Below are 24,620 nucleotides of genomic sequence, written 5' to 3' on the forward strand. Positions count from 1 at the left end.
TGAACACTGTCAATAAGAAAGCAGTCAATAGCTTCTCTCCTTACATATCCATATTATTGCAGGAAAAATGGAAACTATAGCAGTTTTTGGTTCAAAACTTGGATTTCATCTTTCTCTTCCTTCTCGGAACCATTTATTTCTGCCTCCGATATTCAAATTCCATGGCTTTCCCCTGGCGGCATTTCCAGATAAGCCTAGATAGCATGTTTGTTTGAAGACCACTACTAGTGCTAGTCCGACCTCTGATGGTCAATTAAGTAATCGCAAGTTCAAGAAGTTGCCACCCTCTGAATGGACTGATCACTTTCACTCGGTTCCCCTCGATGTCTCTGTGAGCTTCTAGCATATATGTCTACATATATATATATATATATATATATTAGTTTTCTGTAGGTAGATGTGAATAAGGTTAATATGTGTGATTTTCTACTTCTTAAGGAAATGGATGCGCTCAAGAGAGAGATTGAGACACTAAAGCCGAAAATGAAGAACATGTTCATGTCTTCCCAAGGCACTGAGAGAATCCTTATGATATATTTGCTGGTGAGCCTTGGTCTTGCATACCACTTCGAGGACGAGATCTATGATACATTAAAAGAGAGTTTCACAAAGATAGAGGAGATGATGGATAACGAAGAAGATTTGTACACAGTTTCCATCCATTTTTGGGTTTTCAGGACATACAGTCACCACATATCTTCTGGTAAGGGAATTACTAGCATGGCTTGTCATCCGAATCAAAGTTCATACTGATGTGTCTAATTCATATGTATAATAAGTTGCTCCGTTTTTGTAAATAGATGTCTTTACAAGATTCAAAGAGAGCAACGGAGACTTCAAAGAAACTCTTAAAGAGGATCCCAGGGGTATATTGAGCTTATAGGAAGCTGCGCACTTGCGGACGACAAAAGATTATATACTGAACGAAGCATTGAGCTTCACATCGAGCCATTTGGAATCATTAGTTGCAGGTGGAACATGCCCGCCTCATCTTTCAATGCATATACAAAATGCTCTCTATCTGTCTCAGCGTTGGAATATGGAGATGTTAGTCGGTGTGAAATATATCTCATTCTACGAACAAGAAGAAGATCATGACAAGATGCTACTCAGGTTTGCTAAGATCAGTTTCAAGTTACTGCAGCTCCAGTACATTCAAGATCTCAAAATCCTTACAAAGTATGTAACATATCTCCTCATTTAGTTACTAGTATTTATATGACTTGGCTTTAACGGTGGAATTGTCCGACATCCAGATCTGATCTGACACTCAAAGAACCCGGATATCCGGGGAGGCTAGATCAAGATCCGAATATTAAAATCTACATGTTAAAACTGAATCTGGATATTTTATTTTTAAAGTCAGAATATCATAATACAGACATCAATTTTAAATTTTATCACCAATTATTTTAAGAAAAAAAATCATAAGATGGTCCAAATTTTTTTTTTTATCGCAAATATCTCTTTCAAGGGATAGAATGAAGAAAATGTTTAATTAAAGAAATAAATATATACGTCTAACCCTATGGTTATATCTAATATAGATTTGAAATTTAGATTGGAGGGGTTTGATTTTGAAGGAGGAGGGGGGAGGGGGAATGGTTTAAGATTTATATTTATATATCTATAAGGTAAGTGTAAAAGGATCTTTTGACTCTTTAATGGAACTTCTTTTGGTCATTTTATGGTCACTAGAGCTTATTCCGCGGAACGCGCGGATTGTCGGCTTATATTTTTATGCTATATATAGTTTTGATCAGTAAACTATTTTATTATATTATTTTATTTACTCTCCAAGTATAATTTGTCAAAACCTTTTTAAAAAAATTCCCCTCTAAATTGTCATCCAGTGTTATAAAATATTACAAAATATTTTAAAAAGTGAAGGAAAAAAATAAACAAAACTTCAGTAGGTTTGATATGCGATAACTTTCTTAGTCAATATATCAACACAAATATGAATTTACCTTTACTTATGAAAAAAAAATTGAACCAAAGTGAAAATAGTTTTCCAACATGTAATAGATTTCATCATAAGTATTTGTTGGGTTCGATTATGATGTATACACATACATATATATATATATATATATATATATATATATTAAAAAATATTTTTTTCTTTATATAATTGAAGAAAATTTAATTAAAATGCATATTATGGTGTCAAATTAAACCATTTAACTAAATAAATTATAATATATCATAGTTTTTAAAAACAATAATATATCTTACTTTTTCTTGTATATAATTTTTCACATAAATGACCATTAGGTAGATGAAACAATTAGAAGTCGGATTTGCTTTAATTTCCACATTTGTAGAGAGAATAGGATACAATGACCATTGAGCTTCCGCATGTGTAAATGATCTTACAAAGTTTTATGTATTAAAGATACTTTATTTTACTTTTTAATACTGATATATAGTCAAACAGATTCATAATCTGAAATTTCTCTATTATATTATTAATATTGGGTAGTTGAAACTATATATTATATTTAGTTAAATATTTTTTATTTCAAACGAATAATAGTATTCTTCTCACTAACTTGAATTAGTCAACGATTATGATTAAAGTCAAGAAATAATTTTGGTAGATGATGGAAGCAAACATGATGGTCCAAAAGCGGCCAGCGAAGGAGTTGGCAACAGAGGATCTGAGGAGAGAGGAGTGGGGAGTGAGACTCGAAGTGAACTATTAGTTAGAGAGCTATAAGTTCAAAACGAACTGATACCGAGGATGAACGGCATAGTAATCAAATCCTCCCTTTGGTCGACTTCGTTTCCCATGAAGCTGTTTCTGTTCTTCACTGATCTACTTCTCTGCACCTTAAGTTGTCGAATATTTGAGCAAAGTCAAAGCTCATTTTTGACTTCCTTGAATAAGTGGTGACATCAAGCTTCAACGTGGCAGGATAGTGTCCGTCCGGAACCCCTTCAGCAGCCTGCAAGAAATATGGAATATGTATTACAAATTAATAAGGCCAGAAAATGGAGAATCCCAATATATAAAGACGGATGAGGGCCATGAGGCTACCTCAAAATATTTGATGAGTTTTTTTGACTGATGCCCTAGACTTCCAGCATATATAACTTACCCTCCTCGTTTCATCAACAGAAGTTGCATACTTGCATTAATTCAAAGATGATTTGTCAAATGTATTCTGGTTTCGAGACTCAAAAGTAGAGTATTCCATGGGCAAACCTCATCGACAGATTTGAAAATGTGATGCCCTAAGAATAACAATCGCGGCAGCCCTTGCATACCAGATGTAGGCTCGTCCATGAAGATTAAAGAAAGCGCTACTAATTCAACTGAAATAGTAAGCCTTTTCCTCTGTTATGGCAAACGACCATTAACTCGAGGAAGGCCAAGTATAGAGTTTTTAAGAGGTTTAATTTCCACTAACTGCATTACTTCTTCAACAAACATCTATCATTCACACAAAATGGCAAAAGAGGTTACAACTTTTATAACTCGCGAGTAGTTATGAGAACATAATTAATTTTTCAGCTTAGTAATAGTACTTACCTCTCGTTTTTGGCATCTATATCAACATCTTTTCCACCTGTTATAATGGCATTCAAGGAACAACTCACAAAAAGAAAATTCGCTCCGGTCTTGATCAGCCTCGGGATCAAGATTAAATTTGGTTTCTTCACCAGCCATCTTCATCACAACAATGTCCCCTCTCTCTATCACTCCCCTTCAGCCAGTCTGCTATATTAAACCCTTGAATCAGATTCTCCTCTCAAGCTATTCTTCATATTTCCCTAGCCATTGCTTTAGCATCCACTTCCTTTCATGGACGTGATTTATCTCAGATGACAATATATCTTCCCTTACCCATGCTGCATACGGCAATAGCTGCCTCTTCTTCTTGACCTTATACTCCTCATGAAAGGCTTTGTCAGCTTCCATGGCAAAAGCATGGAAAGTTTTATTCTGCTTTCGGTACCCTTTCTTGTACCAACATCATGTATATGTATCTTTAGAGGCTCCTATTTAATCAGAGGCTCAGCATCCCGGATCAAGTTTCTTTTGTAACATGGGATCCAAAACTTGCCACGGAATCAACACCATAATTCTTGGGGACATTCAACCTCCAACGTACCTCTGAATTAAAAATTATCTCATATGAGGCATCGACGAATCAAAACCATCTTTATCACGCATATTCACCAATCTGCAAGAATTAAAAAAAAAATCAAAAATGAACTGAACTGTATGTAATATCGGTAGTAGATGAAAGGTTGAGTGGAAATACAGAGTAACAGAATTTTTGAGACCAAAACTCAGATCATGATAACCATTTGAGCATATGAAATGGAAAATGGAGAATGAAAAAACTGGTTCTAGTTACTGAACTCTCAAAGGATCAAAATCTCAACATTAAATGAAATATGTAAGTCAAATTAAGCCATGTAATCTTGTGCATGCCCAATTTTTTGTTCAACTAATTTGGTATGCGTAAATTTAACTATGTGAAGACTTACCGTGAAATTATGCGTTTAAGTAGACATTAAACTTGGTAATGACATAACTATACTCATCACAATTAATAGGAGAAGAGCAAGTGCTTTCTCTGAAAATAAAAATAATCAGAACAATAGTTAGAGAGAAGAACATTGCATAGGCATATATTCAGACCAGAACCATTGTGCTAAATATGGGGCTATTTCTCACATTAATGTTCGGTTCTGTTCATTGAGATACTTCCTTTCACCTGTGACTTTCCATATCCCAGGTCCAGTAGTCGCATATAGTGGATCTGTTTTGAACAATTCAAAATTCACAACCAGACATAAAACATATTTCATATAAAGCACTACTAAAATGATAAGCAATACCTTTGGCTTGACAACACTCTCAAACTGTCGAGCACGTAACCACTGGGTGTTATGGCCAACATCTCAACATTAAACGAAGAAAACTATAGCGGTGGATACGACGGGGGGAGTCGTGTCTCTGACGAAGTATCTTGGATCAAACATGCAAGCACACGGAAGTCTCTCAGATTAAGGATATGTATGTTATGAATCTGAGTAGTAGAATAGTATTTATTGAAGTAAAGGGAAGTACAAAGTGCAATTACAAATATCTAGACCTCATCTCGATCAACGCTGATCTTCTAACTGCTTATCTTCCAACTGCCTATCAAACTGCTTATCACTCAACTCTTCTCCAGCTGATCTCTTCTTCTTCCTATAATAAGCTCTCCACGGCCTATCAATACCCCCCCCCCCCAAACGAAGATTCAGCTTGTCCTCAAGCTTAGCAGTTGGAAACCACATAACAGCTTCACTCATGCGTACCCACTCTGATTCATGATCAGGTAGCCCTCTCTGTTGAAATGAAGAGAAGATGGAGCTTGTTTATAAATAGGGCAAGCTCCAGAAGATCTCCAGAAGAGTTCTATTAAGCTTCGGAAGTGTTTAGAAGCTAATGCAAAGAAGAGACAAGATCTAAGAAGTGTCTTGAAGGTTTTTACAAGACATTGGAAGAGTTTGGAAGATTATGGTCGATGGTGCAAAGTTAGGGATCGACCTGTGCGGACGGACGTACGAACGGTACAGACCGTACGGACATGATCGACCCGAAACTTATCATTTCGGCCATTTGAGCACATTTGAGGAATGTGCAATCTTAGGGCACAAGGTGTACGGTCCTGACATTCGTACAGCCAAGTCTGATCATGTCTTGGGAGACAAGGCAAGGAGAAGGGCGTGTGAGACTATCCAAGGGAGAAAGATCCATTTGGCATATTCAAAGATGCCTTAGGAAGCAATCAGGAAGGTGCCTTTCTCTCCAGCTCACACAGACCAATCACAGCCAAGTATTCAGTCCACAAGACAGCTCATAACAGCCTGTAAAGGCCAGACACGCCAAAGACTCCCATTGGCCAAGCATGTGATGATTCTGGTCCATAGAATTCAAAATGGGTGCTCCCCTTTATGTTGACTTCACATGCTTTGGTTATCTGATGTATCCAGCCTCCATTTATGTATTTAAGCCTCTTGTAAACAATTGTAAACTCTTTAAGGGAGTAAGGGGGATTTCCCCTCTCCACTTCATGAATCATAAACTTGTTCTTGAATCTAAAACCCTAATCTCTAATCTCTTACTCTCCTAATCTCTCAGTCTCTTAATCTCTGTTCCTAAGTCTCTTATTCTCTCATAAACACTCTTGGACAATCTCTCTTTCTAAATCACCTAGAGCAAGCTCTCATCTTTCTCCATTGGAGTTTATACACACACACATACACCAGAGAAGAGAACTCTACAAATCTCATATGGTATCAGAGCCAGGTTCATCAGAACCTGAGCTAAAGATTCCGCAAGTCCACAGCTCATGCTTCAGCTCAAAACCAAACCATTGAGGCTTTCCCATCCGGTTCAGTCCCTTGTGAAGAAGAAGGCTGAAGCTTGGCGATTTCCCTTGGTTCCTCATCATGTTCTCTACTTGCTCAGATGGAGATTATCCTTGGAGGCAAAAGTGTATGGAGAGGCCTAACTAACTTGACTCCAAAGCTTCTTGTCCAAGAGAAGTTTCACATCCGGCTACAAGAGTATGGTGTCAAGAGTTTGGCGCCCAGATTTTATGAAGAAAGGAGGGGTCTTTTGAGTTGATGGTACAAGATGGTGGCCATGAACTGAAGGAGAAGGAGGTGGGTGATGATCCAGACTCTCAGATCCAACAAAAGTCATGGCCGGTTTCACAAAATGCAAAAGGAATCAACCTGGTTCCTTGTTGTAAGCGATTCTATAAACCATCTTGATAATGAGCTTGTGTTGTTGACTGGTTGTGATGATGTGATGTGATTGAAAACCTGAGGATTGTTTAAAAGATTACTAAATGAAATAAAATGAATTTAGAATCTGTCACAGGATACTTAAAGAGCTTGGTTTCCTAGTAATCCGAAAATCTTACTAGTTATACTAGGCTTACTAGCAGCAGTAAGCGCATTTAAAAATGTCTAGTAACTTATAAGTATTACTAGGATTACTAGATATGTTAATATGCTTAGCTCCAGTTCATAATGATGCTTGTTGTGATTGATTGAATCTACTTGCATACATGGATTGAAACCGAATTGAAAGCTGTTGCATATAGTCTTGTGGCTATCTTACATTGAAGCATTAGATTCATGTCTAAATGCTGAGTAAAGAAGCTTTAAAAATGCCTAAGTAGCTTGCATAAATCTGAAAAGAAAGTGCTTGTGCTTAGAGAGATTGCTTGCAAAGATAGAACTTGAAAATGACTTATTTTAATCTGTTGCAATGCTTGTGAGATTGGGAATCAAACTTGATGATTAATCAATGATTGATCCCAATACTCTTGTGTCTTATCCTTGCTGGAGTTTGAGTGGTGTTTCAGGTTCACAAGAAGTGTTCTTTGCTCACCACCTATCCAAGACAAGAGAAAGACTTGAACCATTGTGTGGAGCAATGGGAAGATACTTGTGTGTAGAAGCTAGTTTAAGAAGCGCAGGCCACGAGGTTGTTGAGCTCCTGGTTCAAGACATACAAGCGGAAGACTTGACCATTGTGTGGAGCAATGGGAAGGTTCTTGTGTGTAGAAGCCGGTTTAAGAAGCGCAGGCCACGAGGTTGTTGAGCTCCTGGTTCAAGACACATAAGAAGAAGAAGGTCACCACCTAAGCCATGAGGAAGGCCGGTGATCTGAGGGTACTTGAAGCTGAAGGCAAAAGGGTGGATCAGTGATTTAAGCGCAGCTGTTAGGGTGATGTGCTCCTGGTCTTGAAGTTCATAGAGGCTCATTTCAAGCTTGGATCTCCCCTATACTCGGTCTCAAGCTTGCGGTGGGGATTCAAATGAGCAACCTGAAGAGCCAAAGTTCAAGACCTGTTTCCTCCTTATCATTACAAGGGAATGATAAGATGAAGCATGTTGCCAACATTCTGTGGGAAGTCCACAGCCTGCTCCAAAGAGGGTAGAGAGGATGTTGTGGCAATGGTGGTTTAAGTGGGGCTAGAACAGTTACCTTCTGGTTGGGAAGCTATGGATCAGCTACTATATAGAGTTAGAGCAGTTACCTTCAGTTGGAACAATACCTTCTGGTTGGAAAGCTATGGATCAGCTACTATATGGAGTTAGAACAGATACCTTCAGTTGGGAAGCTTTGAATCAGCTCATAGCTACTCAAGACCATTGCAAGCTGATCATGGAGTGATCCAGCCGAAGTAGAGGGAAGAACAAAGCTACTCAATAAGCTTCTGGTGTGAGATGCTTGGAGAGTGAGGTGAGGTATCTCCTCAGTGCAATGCGTGGAGAGTGAGCTGAGGTATCTCCTCAGTGCAATGGTGGTTAAGTGGAGCTGTAAGCATCAAGTCTGAAGAAGATGGAGGTGTTCCCACAAGAGTGATCATGGATCTTAGTATGCGCTCACCTTCAAGCTTGGATCTTCCCTATACTCGGTCTCAAGCTTGAGGGGGAGCGTTGGTGAGCTTTCATGGTAAGAGAGCAGCCACTCCTCACCAAAGCAAAATGGAGCTAGGCATGTCTTACCTGATGGAGATGGCAAGAAGCCACGAGAGAAGGGAAGACTCAGGCCGGTCCAAAGGAGAGTTCCAAGAAGAGTTGGTGTTGCCATGAGGATGGTGAAATAACATAGTATGAGGAATTCAAGTGACGAGCCAATCTAGTCACTCCTCACCAAAACAAAAGGGAAGTTTCCCCGTACTCAATTTCAATTCATCATTTTCAATCATATCTAGTAATTCGTTAGGAATACTAGTTTTCCTAGACGGCAACATATCTAGTAATCTATGAGGAATACTAGTCTTACTAAGACGGTCTATAAGCATGAATTGATTGAGTTATGTTACTTGATAAGTACTGATACACTTGTGGAATGATGTATCAGGTACCTTACTTGGAGACTCAATGGAGAGGATCAGGTCGTTCCTAGCCTTTCAAGATGGCATGAAGTCATATGAAAGGGGGAGACACTAAGCCGGTTCTATAGAAGAGTCCAAGAAAGTGTGGTGAAGTGTGCGCAAGCCTTGAAGTGTTGCTGCACCTGTTTAGGCCGTGATCCAGAGCTTCTTATGTCCAACCACACTGGTTCTAAGGCACAAGAGCTCACTGGCCAATCCCTAGGCCTTGGAGATCTCTACTCTTTTTCCCTTGCAAGGTTTTGTCCCAATGGGTTTTCCTTGTAAGGTTTTTAATGAGGGAGACTCTTCAGGGTTCCAAGCTTGACTTAGGATCTCCTAAAGTCAAGCTTGAGGGAGAGTGTTGAACTGAAGAGAAGATGGAGCTTGTTTATAAATAGGGCAAGCTCCAGAAGATCTCCAGAAGAGTTCTATTAAGCTTCGGAAGTGTTTAGAAGCTGATGCAAAGAAGAGACAAGATCTAAGAAGTGTCTTGATGGTGTTTACAAGACATTGGAAGAGTTTGGAAGATTATGGTCGATGGTGCAAAGTTAGGGATCGACCTGTACGGACGGACGTACGAACGGTACAGACCGTACGGACATGATCGACCCGAAACTTATCATTTCGGCCATTTGAGCACATTTGAGGAATGTGCAATCTTAGGGCACAAGGTATACGGTCCTGACATTCGTACAGCCAAGTCTGATCATGTCTTGGGAGACAAGGCAAGGAGAAGGGCGTGTGAGACTATCCAAGGGAGAAAGATCCATTTGGCATATTCAAAGATGCCTTAGGAAGCAACCAGGAAGGTGCCTTTCTCTCCAGCTCACACAGACCAATCACAGCCAAGTATTCAGTCCACAAGACAGCTCATAACAGCCTGTAAAGGCCAGACACACCAAAGACTCCCATTGGCCAAGCATGTGATGATTCTGGTCCATAGAATTCAAAATGGGTGCTCCCCTTTATGTTGACTTCACATGCTTAGGTTATCTGATGTATCCAGCCTCCATTTATGTATTTAAGCCTCTTGTAAACAATTGTAAACTCTTTAAGGGAGTAAGGGAGATTTCCCCTCTCCACTTCATGAATCATAAACTTGTTCTTGAATCTAAAACTCTAATCTCTAATCTCTTATTCTCCTAATCTCTCAGTCTCTTAATCTCTGTTCCTAAGTCTCTTATTCTCTCATAAACACTCTTGGACAATCTCTCTTTCTAAATCACCTAGAGCAAGCTCTCATCTTTCTCCATTGGAGTTTATACACACACACATACACCAGAGAAGAGAACTCTACAAACCTCATACTCTCCACTTAATCAATATCCCCAAACGCCCTTCAGCATCGTAACGAGAATCCAACACATCCTCAGGTTCAATCACCAACTCATCTTCAACAGATAACACCGACGGTAACGGAATCACCTCGTGCTCACGACCCAACACCTGCTTTAGTTGTGACACATTGAACACAGGATGAACCCTTGATTCCACAGGTAATTCCAAACGATATGCAGCATTGCCCACTTTAGCCAAAACCCGAAACGGACCATAATACCGTGCCGCCAACTTCTTGCACAGGCGTTTTGTCAGTGAGTTTTGTCTATAAGGCCGAAGCTTCAGAAATACCAAATCACCCTCCTGAAACTGTAAATCTCTTCTATGCTTATCCGCATTATTTTTCATAAGCTGTCGAGCATGAATCAGATGAGAATTTATATCCTTCAATAGTATATCTCTCCTGTAACGACCTCTCCAACTCAAAATTCCCCGTAGATCCTCGTTCATAATAGAGCAACTGAGGAGGATCCCTTCCATATAGCACCTTAAAAGGAGAACATTGAATAGCCGTGTGAAATCTTTTGTTATACAAATACTCAGCCCATGCTAAATAAGAACCCAACTTCTTCGGATGAGCTGATGAGAAACACCGAAGATAAGTCTCCAACCTACGATTGAGTACCTCTGTTTGACTATCAGTCTGTGGGTGATACGCAGTACTATACTTCAGTTTCGTACCCGCCAATCGAAAGCACTCCCGCCAAAAATAACTCAAAAACACACGGTCCCTATCAGATACAATGGACTGAGGAAATCCACGTAACTTAACAATCCCCTTTATGAACAGCTGAGCCACATCAGATGCAGAAAACGGATGTCGCAACGCCAAAAAATGTCCATATTTACTCAAACAATCAACAACCACCAAAATGACTTTATGCCCTGAATATAAAGGAAGTCCTTCCACAAAGTCAAGAGAGATATTCTCCCAAACCCTCTCTGGAATTGGTAAGGGCCGAATTAATCAAGCAGGACATAGGGTTGTATACTTATGAGTCTGACAAATCATACACTCGCCCACAAACTTATGTATATCTTTCGACATTTGCTCCCAATAAAACGTCTCCTGAATCCGTTTCTTGGTACGCGACACGCCACCGTGACCACCAATAACACTCGAATGAAACTCTTGCAGTATTAAAGGTATGAATGCTGAAGATTTGGGAATCAACAATCTTCCTTTATAATGCAAGCAATCATTCTTGATGCTGTAAACCGCTCTCTTCAACTCACCCTTTAAAAACTGACTACGCAATATCTGAATATGCGTATCAGCTTCAATCTCTGTATATAAATCCTGCAGCTGGAGAGACACTAGTGCTGTTAATGCCAAAAGATCCTGAGATTGTAACACAGTAGACTTAAAAGCCATTCTTGAAAGACCATCTGCTGCTGCATTCTCAACTCCAGGTTTATACATAATGTCAAAATCATACCCCAATAGTTTCGATAACAAGCGTTGATAATCCATAGACACCTCACGCTGCTCTAATAAGTACTTCAAGCTCTTCTGATCAGTCCTTACCACAAAGCGACGACCCATCAAATAGTGCTTCCATTTCACCACAGCCTGCACTATAGCCATTAGTTCACGCTCGTAGACAGGTTTTAATTGTTCATGAGCCGTCAGACCACGACTAAAGTAGGCCACCGGTCTGTCATTCTGCATCAACACAGCACATATGCCAAACCCTGAGGCATCAGACTCCACCACAAACAATTCTTTAAAATCTGGCAATACCAACACCGGCGCTGAATTCATTTCTGTCTTCAAGGTTTCGAACGCCGACTGTGCCCGTGTAGACCACTCAAATAGATCCTTTTTTAACAATCCAATGAGAGGTTGAGCAATTGTCCCATAATCCTTAACGAATCGTCTGTAGTACCCCGTTAGGCCTAAGAAGCCACAAAGCTCCTTGATAGATTTCGGAAATGGCCACTCCACCACTGCTTTAGTCTTATTTGGATCAGTAGACACGCCATTCGCAGTGATGATATGGCCTACGTACTCGATCGACTGTTGACCGAAAGAACACTTCTTTTTATTCGCAAAAAGCTTCTGTTTATGAAAGACATCCAAGACTTGCTGGAGATGATCAACATGTTCCTCCAACGTCGCGCTATATATTAGTATATCATCGAAGAATACTAATACATAACGCCGCAAGAAAGGTCGAAAGATATCATTCATAAGAGCCTGGAATGTTGTTGGCGCATTCATGAAATGGACTTTTCTCGGGTCCAATATTTCAAATCAAAGTAGTACTTAAGATGTCAATCCATTTCTAAGCATTTTGAATCAAAGAGAATACAAGTTCATACTCAATCTAAGTGCAATCAAGTGATAAGATGTTTTTGTACTAAAATACTACCAAAATGCAAATAAGAACAAAGCCTTCTTTTGTTTTATGAGATGGGAGAATCCATGGGCTAAGGGCATTGACCTTGGGTGATCAAGTTTCAATCTAAAGGTGGTACCTTTCAATCAATCTATCAACCTTAGGCTTAGACACAATCCTAAACAAACTCTATCTCTAGATGGATGTTCATTCACTAAGATAACTCAAGCATCAAATCTCTTTGGTTGAATATTATCAAAGCAATCATTAAAATCAAGTCTATTAGCCATCTTAACACCTTTAACAACAAATCTCTTTGGTAAAGAGTGTTAAAAGCTTAGGAGAGTTGGTTCAGACATTTCATCAACACTTTTCAGGTATGAAATGTCTAGAGCTCAACCTTAGAGAGGCCAACTCTAAAATGGCATTTAGATCACTCTACTAGCAAGGAATAAGAAGGATCTACAACAAAACACCCTAGATCTACACTTAATCACCTTAATCTACCTTAACCCATGAATCCAAAGGTAACTACTCACTACTCTTCATGATAAACCCAAGAATCAAAGATGATTTGGTGTTAATCATGATTAGTAATCAAGATAGGCAAGCAAATTCAAGAGAATAAGAAGAAAAGAAACTAAAGATTCAAGTTTTCTCTCTAAAGAGTTCTTGTGTTCTTCATACAAAACAAGATAATCCCCAAATTTTGGTCTAAAAAGTAGTTATAGAAAACTAAAACTCGAGCTGGGTTAACCCAACAAGTCTGGGTTGACCCATAAAAACATAGATATTTTTCTCCGTAGCGACCAGAAAAGGTCGCTACCAGAGGTCGGTACGCCTGTAGCGACTTGCCATGCCTGCTACGTGTGGCCGCTAGGATACTTAAGAGATTTTTCGAAGTCTTGAATGCATAGCGACCTCGTGAGGTCGCTACGGCTGGCCGCTGCAGAAGGCACTTGCACTGTAGCGACTTTCCATGCCGCTACGTGTGGCCGCTAGGAGTCTTGAACGCATAGCGACCTCGTGAGGTCGCTACGGCTGGCCGCTGTAGAAGGCGCCTCAACTATAGCGGTCTCTATAACCCGCTACACACTCCCGCTACGGTACTTTTAGGCGCCTCAGCTCTATCTTATGTAGCGACCAGCTTTTGCCGCTACGCCTGGCCGCTAGGAGCCTTCAACGACTCATTTTCATTCTTTTGGCATCAAAACACTCCTTGGAACACAGAGTTCATCATGAAACTCACTCCAGCACCTGATAAGGACTAATGCATGGAAATGCAACCTAAACATGCCTCAATGCTATTCCGAAAGACCAATATGCACAAGAAAAGATAATTAAAACAATGTAATTATGCAAGATGTCAATTCATCAGCCCAAAAGGCATAACAAGGAACTCGTAGTGTCCATCCATAGTTCGGAACACCGTCTTATCAATATCCTCAGGTTGCATTCGGATTTGATGATAACCAGAGCGAAGATCCAACTTATAAAAGAAATTTGTGCGATACAACTCGTCCAACAGTTGATCAATGAGAGGAATAGGGAATTTATCAGGTATCGTTGCTCTATTCAGCGCTCTACAGTCCACACAAAACCTGAACGACTTGTCCTTCTTCTTCACAAGTAGAACGGGGCTTGAAAATGGACTACGACTCGGTCTGATAATCCCTGAAGCCAGCATCTCCTTGACCATCTTCTCCATGACTTCCTTCTGAGAGTGAGGATACCGGTAGGGTCGCACACTGACTGGTCCACAATTGAGCAGTAATACAATAGCATGCTCGTGGCCTCGTTCAGGTGGTAACCCTTGTGGTATATCAAAGATGTGTTCATTCCTCTGAAGCACCCCCCCCCCATTAGCTCTATAGGAACTGTCTCCTCCGACTGCACTTCTACATTTTGTAATACTCCCATTGGTGACTGTAGTTCTTGTGAGCGACAATATTGCAACATCTTCAGCGTGGGTGTATCATGTAAAGAGCGATCTCCCTTTATTGTCACCCACGAACCCTCGTACATGAAAGAGAACTCTTGATCTTCCCAATCTACAATACATTTCCCAAATATTCTCAACCATTGAACTCCCAACACTAGATCAGTGTTTCCTTACTCCAAAGCTATGACGTTGGAATTGAATTTTGACTCGTCAATAGAAAATTGCAAGTATTGAAACATGCCCATTCCTTTCACTGAAACTCCAGTCCCTAACGTTATATCCAACTTCGGTGTTGCCACTGGTAAAATATGCAGCTTCGCCATTAACGACGGTGATGCAAAATTATGAGTTGCACCACTATCCAATAACATCACCACTTCAACCTTCCCAATCCTTCCTCTCACCTTGGTTGTAGTTGGTGATGAAATTCCCATAAAGGCATTGTAAGACAATGTCATCAAGCCCGGCTGCGTCTCTTGAATTATTTCCTCCGAAGACTCCAACGTTTCTACCATACTCTCCTCAAGAACTTCCAACGCCAATCCATTCACAACCATCATAATCTGCAGTTCCGGACTGCTACACGGGTGACCCTTATACCACTTTGACTTACATTTGAAACAAATTCCATCTCTCCTAACTCTGTCCAACTCCTCATCAGTGTGGTATTGTCGAGGTCGTAAGGGAGGTTTATCTTGACGTGCCCTTCCCGCATAATTATCTTGTTGTCTGACAGGCCCAGTCTTATCTGGAATCAACACAGTGCGCTTCTGAAATCCCGTAGTTTGGTTAGAGGAATTGTAGCGGTAACCTGATTGTTTATCCGAACCCATAACCTTGCAGAAATTTGTACTCTGCATCTTCAAAACCGCTAGTTTGTGATTCGTTAAACCTCTAGGCTCCTTTATACGAATTACCTCTTTCATCTCAGGTTTGAGACCATTGTAGAAAACCTTGATCAAGTTCTTCTCATCAATCCCAGTGACTTGGTTCCTCAATGCCTCAAATTCATTCACATAATCTATAATCTCTCCCGTTTGCTGCAGACAGAATAGACGTGCTGATGGTTCATCATCGAGAGATCCTGCAAATCTATCCAAAAGACGATCCGTAAACTGCTGCCAACTCACAAACGGATCCTCAATCAACTCCCCATTAAACCAATTCAACACTGCTCCTTCCAAACTCAATGAAACCAAGTGAAGCTTCTCCTCCTCATTGTAATTCCCAATCTGAAAGAATCTCTCAACTCTCGAAATCCAATCAAACGGCAATTTACCAGAAAACACAGGCATATCGACTTTCTTTAACATTGAATCTCGATTCGCTAAAGAACTACCAATTCCTCGATAACCTAGCTGATCTGGAGCTTGATCCGGCATAGAGTGAGTAATCGGTACCTGATTATCCAGATCTGTTGGCGTCGATGCAATCTCCTTACCGCTTCGTTGTGGAACGAACGCGTGAGCCTCGATTCGAGCGAGGGTTCCACTGATCAGGATCATCTGTCGTTCTAGAGCTCTGATCTTCGAATTCGACTCCGTTCCGATGTTGATGATCTGCTTCTCCAAGGAATTGAATCTCTCCGTCGAATCTCGACTTGCTCGAGCTAATTTGTCGCATCCAATACGCAAAATGTCGACATCATCTTGTAATCTCGCCACCGAAGGATCGATCGGTATCTCTTGATCCGCCATGATTGAAGCTCAACGTGAAGTTTCGATCCAGTATCACAAGCGCACCATTTGTTATGAATCTGAGTAGTAGAATAGTATTTATTGAAGTAAAGGGAAGTACAAAGTGCAATTACAAATATCTAGACCTCATCAAGGTCAACGCTGACTCATAACGTCAAGCTAATATCTGTATTACAAATTGCATAAAGTGTAAACTAATTACTCTCTTAGTATTTATACTCTCATAAGCTTCCCTTCACATTAATCCACGTCAGCTCAGTCGAGCTTCTCTAACTCCAACCGCATCCCTTCTAACTGCTTATCTTCCAACTGCCTATCATTGAACTGCTTATCACTCAACTCTTCTCCAGCTGATCTCTTCTTCTTCTTCCTATAATAAGCTCTCCACGGCCTATCAATGTACCCTTGGTGGCAGACGACGTCACCGGATCCAAGCGTGTGAGCTTCTCCGTTACGTCAGTGTAACGATGGAGAACCGGAGGCAAGTATTTTGTCCAGTGGTAGAAGCTGGAAAGATCTACAGACTCGAATGAATTTATATCGGAGGAGAAACAAAGGGAATTGGAACGATCTCTCGTGAATAGAGGAGTAAAAACGTAATTAAATGAAAAGTGGGGGTCGACATTAATACACCTTAGCAGCAAATTGCTGAGAAATGAATTTTCTGATGGGAGTGCAAGAGGCGTCGTTGAAAGATCTATGGTTGGAGTGAGAGACGTGGCATATTGGAGTCTTCTAATTGGTTGATTTAATTTGTTGAGTTGGATAGGCTGAGAGGGCTTCATATTCTCCTTTTAGTATTGTAAGATTTGAGAGAATTTCTATTATTTTAATATATTAATATTTTTACATAAAAACAATTTTTTTATAGAAAAATTCTCTAGGATAGCATTAAAAGGTTTTTTATCATAAATATAGTACACATTTCAAAATGATCAAAATATTTCATTAAATAAATTAAAAAAACACTCGCACCCTAAGATTAACTAATCTAGCTTAGGGTTTAAATTTGAAGAGTGTTTTTTCGTTGAAGAGTGGAGTTTTAGGGATGGAATTTAGGATTTAAAAAAAATAATTAAATTTTAAAATAATAATTTGAAATAGTTTTACAAATAATTTTCGATTTTAAAATAAAATTTTGGAAAAAAAAAGTTTTGAAAAAAGTTCGCGGAAAATCAGAAAAAGTTGAAAGTGAAAGCTGTAACTTTCGAAATAATAGAAATTTTCTTTACCTTTTTAATTATTTGTATATTTTATAAAGTAAGGGTAAACCTATCTTTTTCTTCTTTAATGAAAACTTTTTTGATCATTTTCTTTCTTGTATAGTGTTTTGGTAAAAATAAAACCATTTTAGGGTCACTGAGGAGATCTGCCCATTTTGATATTAGATTTTTATTTTCTTAATATCATATATTTTTTGTTTATAAAATATTGTATACATTTTTTTTTCTTTTTGTACGGATTTGAATATCTAGATATCTATACGGATATCCAGAGGTTGAATATCTTACCGGATCCGGACATTCTAAAATTTATGACATTTGTATCCGTCTCATCAGCTTATACTCGTTTAAAGAAAATATTTTTACATGTTTGGATTCAAGATGGTACAAGGAGGTAGACATTGCATCAAAGTTGCCACCTTACTTCAGACACATAATCATCGAAAGTCATTTCTTGATACAAGCGGTGTTCTCCGATCCACAACTCTTACGTGCAAGGATTATGTTGACTCAGTATTACACCATTTTAACGATTATAGATGACACATTCGACAGATATGCGTCTCTTCCTGAGGCTGAAAATCCTCGCCAATAGCTTGGAAAGGTATCAAAATTTCATATAAGCAATGAACATTACGTAAACCAAAAAAAAACAATCATTATGATGGTGGTGGTGGTGGTGATGATGATGTACAGGTGTACTCCCGATCATGCCATGGATAACGAACCTGAATATATGAAAGCCGTACTAAACTTTATATTGGATACTTTAGAAGATTTTGAAAAAGAACTTTGGTCGGAAGGAAAAACCAATCAATCAAGGATAATATATATATATATATATATATTGTTTCGTAGGATTGATATTCAAAAGAAAAGAAAAAAAAATAACGAGAATTTCGTAGCTGTAACGGTTTTGTTATACTTTTTTTTTGCTAAATTGTAAATATCATTAATCATAATGAAGGTTTGGTTACAAATTGAATCGCAACCAGATTTTGCTCGAGAGCCATTCTGAATCTTAGGGACCAGAAAAAGTTTAAAAAAACTCCCAAGACACAAAGAGATTAACTCAAAGCTTGCCAACAATGGTGGACTTTGAAGTTAATAAACATTTTAGGACAAGACACATCAAATTAAACTCCCCACCCAAGCGCCTCTTGACTACTAGAGTAACCAGGTCATCAAGAGAATAGCTAGAGGCAAGTTCAGTCAAGCACTCACCGAAGTGGCTCAAGCAGGCATCGACAGAGGCGGCTGGCTTCCGCTCCGGAGCTCCACTAGAGGAGGAAAAAGCTGACAAACGAGCCTAAGCTGACGCAGCAGACGACGAAAATGTAGACTCGAGTCAACGCCACTGGAAGTGAAAGCACAAGTTACGGTCAAGCGCAACCGGTAAATAAAGCTCCCCATCCGGCTACACGACACAAAGGATGCGGAGGCGACAGCAAGTGAACGAAGAAGTTATCTGCCGGAGCTTGGGAGAAGGGGAATGAAGTACTGAAGGAATAAATAAAACTCCTTGAAAAACAAGCGACCGAACAGAGTAGAGAAAGCTCATCCTTGAGAGCAGGTGACGCCATCACAGGGGTTGTCCTCTAAACCTCAGGAGTCGGCATCGAAAGCATCAAGGAGAGCCAATTGAAATCTGAAAGGCACGCTATGGTTGACGTGTCTCATGACCTAAGGAACAGAGGTCCTCTGAGCGGTGAGCCTTAGCACCGCTGTTACTCCTAAGCGGAGAGGAGAAGCTCTGACGAGAACTTGAAAAACGAGTCCTGCTAGACGCACGGGTACAGGCCGACGACGAGAGCAGAGGCAGAGGCAGCGACGCTTCACCATCTTTCCGGCGAAGGCAAGATCAGATCTGACCCAGATCTGCTCCGATTGAAAGCAGAAACCGAAGATCGAAGGCTCCTTAAGCTCCCTGAGAACTCCTGTCCTCGCTGGTGCTCCAGAGAGGTCACACACTCATGCGACACTCGATTAGATCTACCGAGATTCCGGTAAAAATCCAGCAACACCACACAAGAAGGAGAAGGGTAAGACAAAGAGCCTAAGGGAGAAGGCTATAACGCATGACGGACTGGGGTGGCGACCGGAGCAGTAGAGCCACCGGTCACCGGAAGAAGAAGATACGGCAGCTGATTTAGGGTTTGTGGAGACTGAGGGGAGAGACTAGAGAGAAAAAAGTTTCGCTCTCTCTCTCTCTCTTGTCAAAGCTCTTATGAATGTTTTGTTATACTTTTGAGCTTGCAGTTCAAGGCAGCTGTGAAAGCCTACTTTGAACATGCAAAATGGGCACATGCCGCTCACCTGCCTAGCTTTGAGGAGTACATGGAGGTAGCTGAGGTGGAGATCGGAGTGTACGTAATTTTGGCTTGTTATTTCATCTGGCTGGGAAAGATGGCTACCAAGGAAGCTTACGATTAGCTTAAATCTAGACCAAGACTGGTCAAATCTATATCTGTTAGAGGTCGTCTTATGAATGATATAACCGGTTTTGAGGTAAGAATCTGAACAATTTCTCTCTTCACGCTTTGTTGTCTTGCAATATTTCTTAAACTTTGATTAGGATGACATGAGTAGAGGACAGATCACGAATGCAGTCAACTGTTATATGAAGCAATATGGAGTTACCAAACAAGACGCTTTAAGAGAGCTACATAAAATGGTTGCAGATACCGATAACATAACAAATGAGGAGCTCTTGACGACAGCTGGTGTGTCAAGTTTGGTTCTCAAGACAGTAATGGGTCTTGCACAATCGATCACCGTCTGCTACAATGGATGTGAAGGATACACTCGCCCCGAAGGAAAAATCAAGGAGTACATGACTTCTATGTATGTTGATCAGATTCGTCTTTAACCACTTTGGAATGTCTAAAAGCGTGTTGCCTATGTTCTTGGTTTCTTTTACAAGGCCATGTCTTTGGTTTCTGCGGACTGATAGTTAGGTTGGTCACTCTTTAAATTAAAAAAAAAAAAAAGCATTTTCATTGCGACTATTGTCCGCTATAGTTGTTAGTTCACACACCTCTAATCAATGAATGTTTAACAAATATTCATTGCTTCCTGCTTGGAACCAGCATAATCATTCTTATTCCAGAAACGATTCACTTTCCACACGTCACATGACTTAACTATGGCTCTTACAAATATTCACATACCCAACCAAGAATACTACATTGACAAATCAATTGACCATTCTGTTTCCTATTTTATCAAAACATTCTCAAGTCAAAAACTAACAATGGCTCTTGCATAAATCGGCAAAACAAAATCATCAAGAGGTTTTCTCTTGCCTATAAAATACAAATGGAATGCAAAACTATAGTCCCTAACCCAAGGGAGGTTTCTGATGGATGGAAACCTGGTTTAGTTTCTCAACCGTTGGATTGTATAGTACAAGTGCCAAAAAGAAAAGTTTGATAAATACACCGAGTTCGTTTGCACCATGGCTGGGTATCAAAGTTTGCCAAATGTCTCTTAGAGACTCATGAGATGGTGAAAACAAAGTTCATTTACCTCTCTTGGGAGTGTCGTTTTAGCTCTCAGTCACCATGACTATTATGACTACTACTTCCTCCTCCGCTTGTCTTCTGACTTTCTTCAACATTCTCACTGTTGTCGTTGTGTTGCCTCTTTCCTTCTCCTAACTGCTTTTCACAAGGGCTTTCCATTTTCCTCTTCCGACTAGGCACTGTTAAAGAAACATCATCTACCATTTCACCTTCTTCGGCATTGCACACCAAGTTGTTTCCAACAAGAAAATCGCCCTGTTCTGTACCCATATGATTGGTTTTGGAGTTCTTCTTCTGGTTATCTTTGTCATCGTCAACAGCTAATTCCACATCTTCAAGTTCTCTCTCGATCAAATCATCTTCATCTATCAGATCCTTTTTCCTCGTCCTTTCACCTTGCAACTTCTTAGCCTCTAGTTTAGCCTTCACCTTATCCCTAAGCAGTTTTAAGTCTTTCGGCGACTGGCTGACCGGAACATCACTTGTATTAACATTTCTAGATTTATCATGAGCGGCGCTATCATCTGGAAGATGTGCAACTGTTCTCTCTGTTTTGTCCTTCGCCGGTTCCTCAACTCCCGGTCTAGACTTATCGGCTGGCTGATTTTCTGTATGCTCCGTAATGACACTACCTGCCTCACCACTCCCATTTTCATTCCTGTGGTTTTCTGTAGCTTTTGACGAGCCTCCATGACTATCAGATTTTGAATGTTCATGACTTGCGCGTTGTGCTGATATTGGTTTAGAACCAACGTGATGACCTGATCCTCCACCTACACTACTTTCGACTTCGCTTCCTTGAGATGCAGGAACACGGTTTTGCTCATAGAGCTCAAGCATTTGGTTGCTAACATCTGAGGCATACAAAAGGCAGTAGCTCTTAGCAATTAGCATCATATCCAGATAATGAAAACAGTCTCATAAATCATAATAAAAGAGGTGGTACTACTCTTACCCTCCAGTTGTCGAGGTGTGACATCAAATTCTTGCCACCATACCTTCTCTCCATCCGATGGCAATTTCACTTTAAGGAACTTTGCAGCAAGAAAAATTGCACCCGCCGCAATGTGGTGAGGCTTAAATTGCAGGCAGAGTGACGTCCGCAGACTGCAAGCATCTTTTCATTGTATGAAGACGAAAATACAAGGGCAGATAGCTTTTGAAGGAAACAGACTTATTAACGTACCCATCATTAACAAAATTCCATGCAACTTGGGCCAGAGCATTCTGTGCCACCTTAAATTTCTTTATTGCTTCAACAAGAGGTTTATAAGGATGATAAACATTGAAGTCAAATCCTAATGTAGAAAGTACAATCTTTTCTCCGCTTAGTATAAGCTCTTTTTGTTGCTCATATACTTCCTGCAAAAGTGAAATATAAATTCAGTGCACCAGAATAGACGTAACAGATAAGGTGACCAACTAGATCTGACGAAAGGGCAGTGACAGAAGAGGATTGTTCACAAACGACGAAAACTAGAATCCTAAGGTTACTACAACATCAATGCCGTCGGAAATAGAATATACAGGACCAAGGCCCATTCACTTATAAGTTATAACTGACTAAGCATGAAGCAACGGAGATGAGAAGGTTTTAGTAGTACCTTTTGCTTGATTTTCTGTGCAGTAGCAGGATCCTTCTTGTGTATTATCTCATACGAGACCACAATAACATCTTTTAACGGCCTTGGAGTTTCTTCAACTTTTCCAGCAAGGAACATGCAGACAGTAGCAATCGTCTGGGTGTGGAACATGGACAAAAGGGCTCAGTAACAATCGTAAATCGTAATATATAATACTGTTCTGCTCTAGAAGGATCATCAGTAGAAAGAACTGTATGCATTATTACCAAGTATACTTAATAGTGTGCATCAAAACAGAAATCTTTGCAAGAAACCAGTGTAAATTCACCTATCGTATCAGCTAGTTTGCTCTCTATATACACAAAGGTAACTGAGACAGTGAATATTATGGAAGACCAAGGAGCCATTTCTGTGCTAAAAATTCATGCAACAAACCTCCAGCAGAGCAGACTACTCAAACAACAAGAATAGACACTAATCATGGGCAAAAAATAAAAATAGACTCACCCTTCTGTCATTCCTAGCATGTGACTGGCGAATGAAGAACCGATGGCAGAAGATTATTGATGTAGCTATTGTAATCTGAGGACTATAAGAAAAGAAAAACTAAATTAGTTGGATTCACTGAGAGAGCCAAAAGTGAAAGCTGACAGTGCAGATGAAACCACGTCTACATGAAGAACGATTCACGCTTGAGTGTATTTTTCACCATTATAAGCTAATTTTGCAAAGCAAAGACTACTGAGATATGTAACACAAGGAGAATTCACCAGTTTCACCTTTTGTTTGCCAATAACTCCGACTATATAAATCATGTCCTAAAATGAAATCTACCAAATCAAAATTCTATAAATTTCAGAGCATAGATCCTACACAAGCTACAAGTAAAGGAATCACTACAATATATAAGCAAAATAGATGCATAATGCTTGGAAGAACTATCACATCATAAAACAAGCTAGCAACGCACCAAAATCTTAGGGAGAACGCCCATCTTACAGTAAAAAAAAAGGATGAGAAAAAATATACTTACACTTTCAATCTCATACCCAAGTCCTGCAAAAAGGTACAGTAAGACTTGCGGAGGTACGTTTCCTTCTTCAAGTCGATACCATCCAACCTGGAAGGTGAGTTTTCTTCTATTTCTTTCCTTCCAAAATACCAGCGGGAACCCTCTTCCTGATTTTCATTGGAGTTCCTGGAGTAGGAGGAAACGCCACTCTCATTGTATGAACATTCCCCACCCAATACTCCAGCCATTGCTTATCTTTCTCAAAACCCAATCTACCAAAATCAAAACCAATTCCAAAAAAAGCGTGTCACTTTCATAATCTGACCTCAAAAGGGTACAAATCTGAGATTGCTTATCCATGAGCTGAGAGATTTATACCTTCTCAAAGTTAACTTGTGAGCAATTGAAGTATGATTCTAGCTTAGAGGGTTTTAATCTCTGCGTGAAAGATTTGTAATTGAATAAGAAAGGTAAGATCTTCAAGGAATCGAAAGAAGAGCTATTGACAAAATTGCCCAGCTAGTATTGGATTATAATCAAGCAATTCACCATGTAAAAGTTTCAAATTCTTCCCTATGGGATTCGACCTAAACACTAAATTACGAAACTAGATCGAGAAAAAAAACGAACGGTAGATCTGATAGATGCAAATCGTCCGTGAATACCGATGGAAAACAAAAACCCTAATCAAAAGAAGAAAAATTGAAGTTAATACTTACGTATCAGTTTTGATCGGTTCTTCGGTTCGCGAATTGAAGAGGGAGATAACGCGTAGAGCAGCTGCGTTCGTCAAGCCGTAACCCTAGAGAGTCGAAAGAATCAGGAATAAAGGACCTTCTTTTTTTTTGATATATGACTCTTTTAGTTAAGGAAAACATTTTGGGGGAAACTGTGAGAACTTTTGAGAATTAAGGGACGACAGAAGAAATAAAAATGGAAGTTAGTTTTATCTTAAACAACAAAAATATTAATATTTAAGTATAACTTAGTTGATTTTTATTTATTTTTTGAAATTCTCGGGATTTTTTCAAAAAGAAAAACAATTTGAGACTA

At 39.7% G+C, this 24,620-nt stretch overlaps 1 protein-coding gene, 1 long non-coding RNA gene and 1 pseudogene across 3 annotated transcripts; 2 read left to right on the forward strand and 1 right to left on the reverse strand.

Moving 5' to 3' along the window:
* LOC106422211 lies at positions 1 to 20,878 on the forward strand (annotated as a pseudogene).
* LOC125602203 lies at positions 6,016 to 10,023 on the forward strand. Its single transcript, XR_007334688.1, has 2 exons — positions 6,016 to 6,760; positions 7,386 to 10,023. It is a non-coding gene; the product is annotated as an uncharacterized LOC125602203 (long non-coding RNA).
* Positions 20,694 to 24,412, reverse strand: LOC106422264 (cyclin-T1-4-like). Of its 2 annotated transcripts, XM_013863076.3 has the most exons (8): positions 24,287 to 24,412; positions 23,946 to 24,005; positions 23,589 to 23,839; positions 23,063 to 23,144; positions 22,577 to 22,711; positions 22,159 to 22,334; positions 21,928 to 22,079; positions 20,694 to 21,826 (listed from the first exon to the last, which is right to left on the reverse strand). In XM_013863076.3, the coding sequence occupies exons 3-8, from the start codon at positions 23,813 to 23,815 to the stop codon at positions 21,003 to 21,005; spliced, it is 1,596 nt and encodes a 531-aa protein (XP_013718530.1). In that variant the 5' UTR covers positions 23,816 to 23,839; positions 23,946 to 24,005; positions 24,287 to 24,412; the 3' UTR covers positions 20,694 to 21,002. The 2 variants fall into 2 exon arrangements, with proteins under 2 accessions (XP_013718530.1, XP_013718533.1); XM_013863079.3 differs by lacking the exon at positions 23,946 to 24,005 and having other exon boundaries at positions 24,287 to 24,406.
* Positions 24,413 to 24,620: the final 208 nt, after the last annotated feature.

The sequence above is a fragment of the Brassica napus genome, unplaced genomic scaffold, assembly GCF_020379485.1.
Source record: "Brassica napus cultivar Da-Ae unplaced genomic scaffold, Da-Ae ScsIHWf_2770;HRSCAF=3541, whole genome shotgun sequence".
NCBI lineage: Eukaryota > Viridiplantae > Streptophyta > Magnoliopsida > Brassicales > Brassicaceae > Brassica > Brassica napus.